General features: G+C 40.9%; 1 protein-coding gene across 2 annotated transcripts; it reads left to right on the top strand.

Moving 5' to 3' along the window:
- Positions 1 to 782: 782 nt before the first annotated feature.
- On the top strand, positions 783 to 10,722 carry FGF6 (fibroblast growth factor 6). Of its 2 annotated transcripts, XR_008307906.1 has the most exons (4): positions 783 to 1,304; positions 4,453 to 4,556; positions 8,636 to 8,874; positions 10,691 to 10,722. XR_008307906.1 is itself a non-coding variant. In XM_053252777.1 (3 exons), the coding sequence occupies exons 1-3, from the start codon at positions 965 to 967 to the stop codon at positions 8,810 to 8,812; spliced, it is 621 nt and encodes a 206-aa protein (XP_053108752.1). In that variant the 5' UTR covers positions 783 to 964; the 3' UTR covers positions 8,813 to 10,404. The 2 variants fall into 2 exon arrangements, 1 of the variants encoding a protein (XP_053108752.1); XM_053252777.1 differs by lacking the exon at positions 10,691 to 10,722 and having other exon boundaries at positions 8,636 to 10,404.
- The last annotated feature ends 345 nt before the right edge of the window (positions 10,723 to 11,067 follow it).

Raw genomic sequence — 11,067 nt, 5'->3', positions numbered from 1 at the left:
ATTTCAGCAGAATTCTCAGTGGGAATTGCCATATCCTTCCTGTCTTTGAATAAATGCCACCAGTTCTTCAGCCATTAAACGTGTTTCATTAATAGGAGATGTTCCTCAGGCACCTCCAGTTCATCGACATATGGTACTCAGGGGATGCCTGTATCATCAGATAACTGTTCCAATAATAGTATTTAGCCAATGATTATTACTAACACTTCACAAATATATGACTGCTTTGATGCAGCGTCCACCTGCTGCTGTATTGTTATGTTACTTAGTGAGCTTTGCCTGTGTCTTACATCACAAACCAGTGAGTCAGTGAACTGAACCAGTGTTGTTGGCCCTTTCATTCTGTCTCAGTTCAAAATATGGCCCATGTTAAAAATCAGTTGCTGACCAGGGATCTACAAAACCCATGTGAAGTGGTTGACAAAGTTTCCATTGCTTGCTAGTGAGGTTCACACACATTTTTTACACCTTCTTCTCTAAATAAAACAGACATCTGACTGCCCAACTGCCTTGGCCCCTTTGCATTAAATGATTGCTGCTATTCATCCAATAGAGTTTCATTCCTACCTCATATCTTGGATCACAGCATGTGTCAAATTTCAGAGGGCCGGGGAGGGGCGTGGATTAGGGTTACAGCTGCAGCGCATTTACCTTGAGCAAAACGTTGATGTCAGAGTGATGCTGAAGGTTGGGCCAGCCTTTGAAATATAAAGATAGACCAATCAAATATAGCAGGCTACCCACTGGAGAGCAAGAGGCATTCAAAACATGGTCCTCAACAGTTCAAGCAGTGCCTCTCTGCCTCCCTTCCTGATCCAACTGCTCTCAGGCTTTAGTTTCATGTCCAAAATCTTCCTCTGCTTTCCAAAAATAAGCCACTGCCGCCATGCTGAAGGGAGAAAAACAAGAAGGGCGGTATTTTTAGGGCCATTAATTCTGACCACGTGCCCAGGAGGTGAACCGGATGGCCATCACACAAAGACTTCTCATCACTATGTCCTGTGAAGCCAGCGTTCACTTGACGTTCCCGGCTTTTGTTCTCCTGGGTTTTCTGGCTGAATTTGTTTCATCGTATCCAGTGGTGAGCAAAACAAATGGCACCCTGCTGGAGAAAGAATGGGAGTCTCTCTTGTCCAGGTCCCTCGTTGGAATGTCAGGGGAGAAATCTGAAGTCAACTGGGAGACCGAATATTTACAAGGAATCAAGCGACAGCGGAGGCTTTACTGCAACGTGGGCATTGGGTTTCACCTCCAGATATTTCCAGATGGACGGATAAGTGGTGTGCATGATGAAAACCAATACAGTGAGTTGCATCATAATGTGAAATGATAGAACTGATGTCATGTAATAACTCTTATCTCTAATCATTATTCTTCCAGGAAGCCAAAGGCTACTGTTTTATATTATTAGTCTAAGGTACATCTGCTGCCTTTTAACACTATGCAGGCTCAATCAGCACCCAAAACCTCCGTGCTGAAACATGACCTGATACCACTTCATTTTTACTCAGTTTGACTCTGTGGCTTTGAAAAGGCAAAGTGGTTTCAATCTTTCTTTCCAATGTTCTTCCCTTCCTTCCATCAGTTTTTGCAAGTGGATTCATTTTGCTAAGGCTCACATGAACTTGCAGCCTATATGTACATAATTTTGAATCATTGTTTGGCAAAAGCTTGAGAATATTTTATGAGAAATCATGAAGCACGTTTAAAAAAAAAAAAGAACAAAAACATATTGATTTGTATTGATTTCATTGATTTATGATCAACAAGATTAGAAAGCTGGCTTTTACAAACAGTGTCACTAATTGGTTGCATGTAGTTAATGCATTATAGGGAACTAAAATGCCATTAGTGATTTGTCATACACACCGGAGTGGGGAGAATGTAAAGAGGTCATTGTAAATGTGTTGGGATTTGTGGGCTTATTCTGGAGTTTTATTTATGGTTTGTCTTAAATACAACCTGCTCTGAGCTTGCTGAGCATGCAGAGAAGTAGCTAGGAGGGGCCTGCTGGCTTCTGTACCAGCACAGACTACGTTACCATATTATGACAGATTCCCCACAGCTCTAGATGTCAAATATCTCTCTCTCTCTCTCTGTAGCCTAATTCAGCTCTCTCTCCCCCTCTCTCTCTCTGTGTAGCCCTAATTCAGCTGTGTGTAATGCTTACAAATGCTGACTTGAATGGAGATCCCACCCCCACTCTCCATGAGGACAGTGTTTGTTGGAAGACAAAACTCAGGGAGAGATTCTGGGCTCTGCTGCATCTGAGGACGTACTATTCCCAAATCAAGCATTTGTCTCTTCCGACAATAGGAAGATTAGTATCCTCTTGCGGGACAATAGAGATTAATATCCTTTTGGATCACAAGCCAGGAAGATCACAAGTCAGAATAGGAAGATTGTCCCCTCTTGAGGACAATAGGGATTAGTATCCTTTTGGATAGCCACCGTGGGAGTGCATCAAATCAAGTCACTGCAGGGGTGGGGATTTCTAGTAGCATTTGTAACCATGTACACTGTACACATTACATAACAGCTAATTAGGACGACAGTGTTTGCACATCTTACTTCTAATGCACATGCACATAAATATGCATGCATGCATGCATGCATGCATGCATGCAGAATGCCAGTGAACCATTTCCTTCCCACCCTTCCCAAAACCACCCATCCAGATGTTGCTGGTGGTGTCTTGGCTGAAGCTGTTCTATAACAATAATCAGATCTCTTGTGAAATTAAAGATTCTATGGAGCATTCTTTTGTTCCAAAATAAAGCTGCACATCCTGCTTAAGAATTCAGGATAGGACAGGCTGTTGCAAAGTACATGCATGCAATATCCAGCAAGAAAGAAACATGAGACTAAGGACCTGATTAGACAATACACCTATCGCATGATTGCAGCCGACATACTTGATTTTTGTAATGTAAATAGCATGTGCAGAGGGGAGCGATCCTCATCAGGACCGCTGTGAGAGACAGAGCTTCAAACATTTGTCCCCGACACGGTCCCAATCTGGATCCCCTCCCTGCAACTGCTACTTGCCCCAGGAGAAAAGCTCCCATTGTCACTAACTGTTCTTCTGGTCTGGATCGGGCCCCGCTGAGCCCCACAGGTGTACTATCTATATTTTTTTAAATCAAGCATACAGGCCCCAATCACAGAACAGATATGTTGTCTAGTATGTTGGAGGGTATGAATCTACCAGCATACTGGCTCTGAGTCTGCAGCGCTGTCATGATGTTTTAACATTGTATTTGCTGGTCCAAAAGTCAGCAGGCCCTTCCTGGAAACCTCTTTGCATGTTCAGCAAGCTCAGAGCAGGATGCAATACATTTAAGACAGGCATCCTAAGTCCTGATCATACCAATACTATGTCATCACACAGTGCCATTCTAGGGCAAATCTAGGTAAATCTTAGATAAAAATGGCAACTGTTTTGCCCTCACCTTAGTTTGCCTCCCTCACCTCCCCGATGGAGCCTCCCCTTGCCTTTAATCTCCAATCTCATCCCCCGAACTACAATTCAAGGTAAAAATTCCAACATGAGAACTTTTTCTCAGTCCTATTGCGATTTTAATTAGCAAAATGCCATGTTAGGAAAGGATTAAACTTCTCACCCAGCTCTGGGGTCCTGATCAGATTTGGGCCTCTCTATAGCTGCTTTTTTTAACCTAGTGAGAGATCTGATAACTGATCACCTGATGTCACATGTAGTTTGGCCACTGGTTTTTACAGAAATTGCTCTCAAAACCAATAGACTTTACTCACAGTTAAGTGAGTAACTCACTTAATTACTCACATTAACTGACAGTTCCTACAAAATATATATCAATCAAATAGGGCCACAAGCATTACTTACTTTCAGAAGTTAAGTCTCACTGAACTTCATGGGACTTGCTCCCAGTTAAGTGTGAAGAGGATTGCATTCAGATCTGTTTAATCAGTAGATTAGTCAAGTGATGCTTTAGCTGATGAATAGGTGTGTGAGAGAAAGACAGCGAGAGGGGAGGGGTCAGGTTTTCATGTACAAATTAGAACTCATGTCCTGCTTCATATGTTACTGGAAAAGATATATGAACAACAAGCATTGACTATCCCTGTCATGTCTGCTTGCCTTGTTCCTCAGAAAGGCAAAGAAATATTGAGAGTTTTAGAATACTGAGTTTCTGTGATTGACCTTAAATCTCCCCCCTAATGAAACAGAAGGCAGATAATAAATCAACTATAATGCATTAATTGAGGGACAATGCTATTTTTGAATAAGCTTTTTATTCAGTTTTGTAATATAGTTTAAGGTAAAAAGAAATCAATACTGCATAAAAGATAATCTCTTCTACTCAAATATTATAGAACTTCTTTAGAAGGGTTTTCATATTTACATTACTAATGTTCCATAGGCAGCTATAAAACAGGTAATGCCATGATTGCATCTGTTTGCTTCTTTAGGTCTCTTGGAAATATCAACAGTAGAGCGAGGTGTAGTTAGTTTGTTTGGTGTGAGAAGTGCCCTCTTCATTGCAATGAACGACAAAGGGAGATTATATGGCACAGTGAGTATGGATAGAGGCTGGTTTTTTGTTGCTGAAACACTGATCCATGAAACAGATATTTGCTCAGAAATATTCAATAGCTTTCTAATAAAGATAAAACATTTCTTAGATATTTTTGTCTCTGGTTGCTTTTGCTTCCACTCTAGTCATTTTGCTCTGGAATTGCCATCCTTTGTTCACTCACTTTTTATGGAAAATTGAGACAACATAGTTGTCAAATAGTTTCAATCCAGCTTTTTTCTTTTTTAAGTTGCCTTCTTGTGTTTTTGAGATCTGATTGGGAAGTGTGAATTTTTTGGTGTTTGTTTTTTTTAAAATGCAATTGCAGCACCATCCTGCCCAGTGTAGACAAATACCTATTGAGGCTTTTCAGGGCTCCTGTATCTTTAATTCAAAATGTCTTGTTACCAGGTCCTGCTAGTTGAACATAGGAAGCTGTTGTAGCTATAATTGAGTGGATGGGTTTAAAGAACCCAGGCCTCCCAGGTCCACCCCTCCCTATTCTACTGAGTGAAACCTCCACCACCTCAAGTAACGGTACACCCCCTCTGGTAGAGTGAGGCCTCTTGGGAAGTTGAGTCAGCTGCCCGAGACAGACGGTGCTCTCCCATTGCCTTGCTCCACCTGGCAACATTTCACACTTCCTTTTGATGATGGCTGAGGAATCTGTGATTAGTTATTTTCCTTTCCATGTTTTATAATGAATTAAGTGCTATTTTGTTATAAACATGAAAAGAAAATGCAAATAAACCAGCAACTACTATTTCTGTACCAATGTTCAACAAAAGTTCTCAAAGCAGTTTACAGAGAAAAATAAATTATAATGAATAAGTGGGCTCCCTGTCCACAATCTAAAAAGAAAATAAGGTAAACACCCACAGCAGCCCCTGGAGGGATGCTGTGCTGGGGATGGATAGGGACGGTTGCACTCCACCTGCTAAATATAAGAGAATCACCACTTTGAAAGATTCTTCTTTGCTTTAATTCAATCATTTAGCAGAGGTACAATTAATTAAATCCTATCTCCCCCTGGGAACAGAAACTGACAATTGGAGCAATTAAGAGCTTATTCATCATTCACCCCCTCCAGCCATAAAGAGCAGAAGCGACAAAACTGGCAGGACCTGAAAGCAGGACATTTTAAATTAAAGTTGGAAAGGGTCTTTGCTGAACAGGACTAGCATGTGAGTGAATGCTACAAAAGGATCTTTGTGTTGGGAAAGGGCATTGCTGGATAATATTGTGCTATATTAAATGCTGGAACTTCCACTTTAATTCCACCAACTAATCTAGAATGGAAGCAACCTCTGTAAAAGTTGCACTTGCAGTTAGGGATTATGAAATATATCAGCTATGTTAATATCAGCTCATTGGATTGTGCATGAAATATGGACACTATAAAAAGAATTATGGGTCTGAAGGATATGTTATCTTGGTGCCAGTTCACGCATGCATATAGATCAATTGATCACGTTGCATTAGAATCTATACCGCACTTGATGAATCGGAGCTGAACAGACTGCATTGAAAAGTTTTGGTTTAGGATTTTAAAAACTGTATGACAAGTTCCACATGGCTAATGGGAAGCTTTGAAAATGTATTTTTCATGTATTTTTCAACCCCTGCTAACTTGGCAAAGAGGCACCTTTTAATGTGGTGATTCTCTTTATTTAGCAGGGGGAGAGTAACTGGCCCTATCCACCCCCAGCACTGTACCTCCAGTGACTGTTGCTGGTGTCTATCTGATGTTTCTTTTTAGAATGTGAGCCCTTTGGGGACAGGGAGCCATCTTATTTATTTATTATTCCTCTGTGTAAACCTCCCTGAGCCATTTTTGGAAGGGCAGTATAGAAATTGAATTAATAATAATAATAATAATAATAATATAGCAGTCTCCTATGTCACATGGATCTTTCCCAGACAGCAGGCTTTACTGCTGGTTGTCCGTGAGGCTTTACTGCAAGTTTGAAGTTGCCCCAAAAGACCAACGCAAAAAGTGGATTTTTTTAACCTTGGATAGAAATTAGGCTACACTCTAGCACGCAACGAAAAACCCAAATCTTGTGTGAAGTGCTCCCCGATAGCTCACAGGGACTTTGGGGTAAATGTGGCTGATATTATGTGAATGCAGAAGTGCACCTAAGTAATTTTGGAGCCTGGACCTAAAGGCCTTTGGAGGCCCCCCACTGCTGCCTGCAAATTACAGCTGGGTGACCACACCACCTGAGACAGACAAAAAAGGATTTGGGGGCCCCCAGGGGCTGTGGAGGCTCTGGACTTCAACCCAGAAGTCCAGGGGTAAGAGCGCCTCCGTCTAGAGAGCACAAACAGTACCTATACTCACAAGAATGTAAGAATATAAAACAGGCATATTTATGCAAATATGCATTAGCAGAAACATTTCAACATGCAACCTAACATATCCCCATGCCACATATTTCTTTCCCCACTCCCCCCAGCACCACCCAGGACAGACCAAGAAGGATTTGGAAGCCCCAGACATTGGCTCCGAAGTCCAGGTGGGGCGGGGTAAGAGCATCTCTGTGTGAATGCACATCTGCCATTCCAGAGGAGGTGCAAACTAATAGCCCTATATGAAAAACTTCATGGCAAACCTTTTGTGTAACTGGAGGTGGGGGTGGGAGGGGTTTCAAAAGATGTTTGCAATATGGAATGGGAGTCTGTTCTAAGGGTGGGGAGTAGAAACAGAAAGAAAACCTGCTAGGCTCACCCAAGTTTGGGGCATGCCTAAAGTAGCTCTTTGGATCCCAGACATGGTACTTGGGCTTGATTATTAGGTGATAAGGAAGTTCTGCTTTGGTGTTAGAACTGTGATGTCTGATTCACACATGCATGTTTTCACTCGATGATGTAGTCAGACATGAATGTTTGAACCAGTTCTAAGCCTGCTTTTGTTCCATTGTTGAATTGTTTTGTACAATGAAGATTGCTCATTTATATAAGCAGCACAATGTGGGAGGTCATTGCTCACTGATCTTGCCAACAGCACCTTTCATGATCTCCAGTGTCCAAAATGTTGTTTGGGGTCTCTGGAATCCATTAGGCATCTTTGCAGAATTCAATGCTCACTATGATGCAGTAACCAAATAACTTAAAAACAACATGTATTCTGTCCTAATGTATGAACCCCATCCTTAAGGTAGGATGGTGGGATAGTACAAAAAACAGTGACTAGGTTACTATTTGAGGAAAGTGGTATATCTTGCCAGTCTAGAAACAACTGCACTGGCTATTTATCCAATTCTCTTACCATTTAAGCCCTAAATATCTTGGAACCAAGTACCTAAAGGGCCTTCATGCTGAGCAAAAGACTGTCAGCTCAGACACATCTTCCTGCTTCTCCATGTCTCCTACTCCATGTCTTCCTGCTTCTCCTTGTCTCCCTGCCTTCAAAAAGGAGGTTGGTGTGACTGTGAATAGGCCTTTTTTTGGTTGTGGCACCCTGAATCGGATATCTTTTGGTGCCAGGTGGACTTTTCATTTGCCTAGGCCATTTAGAATTTTTAGGCCTGTTAGTCTGTTGTGGTTTTTTAAATGAAGATATTGCTGCTCTGTTGGGTTTCGTAATTACTGTATGTCAGGGGTCAGCCAAGTTGGGCACCAACTGAGGGCCCATGCCCATAAGACAGCCCACCCAGTTGATCCCTGATCTATAGTACCCACCAACAGTTGTGGCACAACATCGGCTGATAGACTCAGTCTTTGCCTGGCAATAGTAATCACTATTTTATTTCTTCTACTCCTGGAAGGCAGCACTTCCAGTGACATCTTGGAGTAGCAGCAGGGATATGGCCCCCAACAGCTTCTTGATTACCTGAAAGGCCATTGAATGAAGGAAACAGCAAGTTTGCTTGATGGATTGTTCCTCCCACATGAATTTGAATTCATTCATTCATTCATTTGGACACTGCCATCAATGTACATGGGTCTTAATGGGTTTACAGTATCAAGTCAGGCAACAGATGGTGGGGACAAGCACAGGCAACAAGTGATGATGAATCTGAGCAAATGCTGGTACATGTTATAACCAGACAGTGACTTTTTCCCCCTCTGTTCAGGCAACGTTTCAAGATGAATGCAAATTCAAAGAAACTCTGCTTCCCAATAACTACAATGCTTACCAATCATTCATGTACGAAGGCTTCTACATAGCACTCAGCAAACATGGGAGAATGAAAAGAGGAAGCAAAGTGTCTCTTGCTCAGACGGTCACACACTTTTTACCCAGATTGTGAAAACCAGAGTAAAGTGTATTAAACAACTCTGATTCATTTTGCACATGTGAATAATCTCCCAGGTAAAGTATTTATCTTCACTTTTCTGTGAATATAGATATATATATTTATATATATTTGGATAAAATTATTTGTACGGGATCCATTACACTAAGTATGCAAGGTGCCATTTCTCTATATTCATTATAAAGCTCTCAAGATAGGAAATATTTAACCAGATGTCCAGAAAGTTACAGCTTTGTCTAATTCTGTTGTCTACTTTGGGATTGTTTGCATTTACAAAAAAACATGAAGCATGGGGTGCTGTTGCTGTTGTCTAGCTGAACAGGGGAACTTGGTGCTGTTTTGTGAGTCCCTAGCAGAACAACAGATATCTGAGATTTTTAGAAGTGCCATGGGTCATTTTTCAGTTACAGCAAAAACTTTTGAGCTGGGCTTTTGTGAATTAAGCTAATTGTATTAGACTAATGGTTTTCAAACTGTGTTCCTGGGAACCCTTAGGTTTCCTGGAAGTCTATGCAGAGTGTCTCAGCAGGAAGTAATGTTGGAGAAGTTTCTCTGAAATAAAGTTTGCTCACATACTGATGACACTCCCCTCCCCACAGTAATGTGCAGGTATAGAAGTTTGTTGAGTGTGTTGTAGGGTGCACATTCAGTTCACATATAGCAGTGGTGAGGTCCAATGGACCTAACTAGTGCTCTGTGAGAGCGAAGTCTGCACCCTAGAACATGTTCCAGAATTGTCTGCGATGCAATGTGGAATACTCTCTGTAATATAAACCAATGTGGAAAGTGTTCTTTGAAAGTGGACATTTTGAAAATCACAGTACTAGACCAAGTTCAAACTTACCATTATATGGTACCATGAAAGTTTACAGCATGTGACAACATAAATGAGGACTGTCAAATCAAAATCTTGAGAGTAAGGACCATATAATATTGAACATGCCTGTGCAATAAGGAGCATCTGTTATGGAGTTTATGATTCAAAGGAACAATTCAAATTGTTTTGTAAAATATAAGGTATCCAGCACCACAGCATCTGGACCAATACAGGCAAACAGAATTATGATGAATACCAGCATAATCTCCAAAACTTTGGCAAACACTATTCACATTTTGCATTATTTAAAAGAAAAATCTACCTCCTATAGCCATTTCTAGTTTGCATTCCTCATAGCTGTTTTCCTCACAAAAGGATAACATTTAACCAGTATAGCTAGGCATTGAGTATCTGCAAGTGTTATCCTTCTGTGGGTGTCCAAAATGCAGTGAATGTTGATCATCCAGAAAAATACTATACCTGTCAGCATTCACTGTTGTATGTCCTTATATGTTGTAATTCATAAATAAATAAATGTGTTTTATTTAGGTAACTGTCAACATTCACTGTTCAAAATTCAATATTTGAATATTTATTTGTGATTGTCAGTTTCCACACATGAATGTCAAACTTGACCTGATTTCAGCTGTAATATATGTCTATAACACATAGAAATATGCACATTATATTTTGTCACTTATTCTGTAGATGTCTTTGAACATCAACATTTTTACTCACAGGTAAAATGTATTAAACTAATTTGCATCAACCAGTGGTTTTAAAATTGTCTGCTTTCAGAGAGCACTTTCCACATGGCTTTCTCTCCTGACGAATACTTCCATGGGGAAGAGGATTCTGGGCTAGATTCTAGGAGGTGTGCTCAGTTCCCCCAGTATATTGGACAGGCCTCTTGAGCCTCACCATCACCATGGGTGAACTGAAAGAATCCCCTAAAACACACTAGACCAGAACACTCACCTGAAGGTGCATATCGTGGGGGACTATTGGAGGTCTTGGGCTAAGTGTCTTTGAGAGAATGTTGTCTGCCATTACAGATCTTCTCATTGAGGACCCCAACCTTCCCTAGAACACAGTTTGAAAACTACTGGCATAGACACAGAACAGAGTTTTGGAAGCTCTTTGATTTATGACCTGATGATTGAATACAGACTGTGGAATTTATGAATTCCAGAGTAGAATTGTCTTTTTTAAGTCACTGAATAATATACTTTACCTCCACACACTATTTTGAAAATCTGTTGCAGGCTTTCATGCTACCCCCATGCCTCAACCTCTCGCCTCAGAGATTCTCTCCAAGAATACATGTAGAGGACACTCAACTTTGCTCATCTGTTTATATAACCTTTCCCCAGAATACCAGTCATGCCACATTCTCCCTGCCTTTAAAGAGTATTTTAAGAGGCCCTAAGTC

Source organism: Hemicordylus capensis, chromosome 5 (assembly GCF_027244095.1).
Source record: "Hemicordylus capensis ecotype Gifberg chromosome 5, rHemCap1.1.pri, whole genome shotgun sequence".
Lineage (NCBI taxonomy): Eukaryota > Metazoa > Chordata > Lepidosauria > Squamata > Cordylidae > Hemicordylus > Hemicordylus capensis.
The sequence above is the reverse complement of the archived record's forward strand: the minus strand, read 5'-3'. Positions and strand labels throughout refer to the sequence as shown.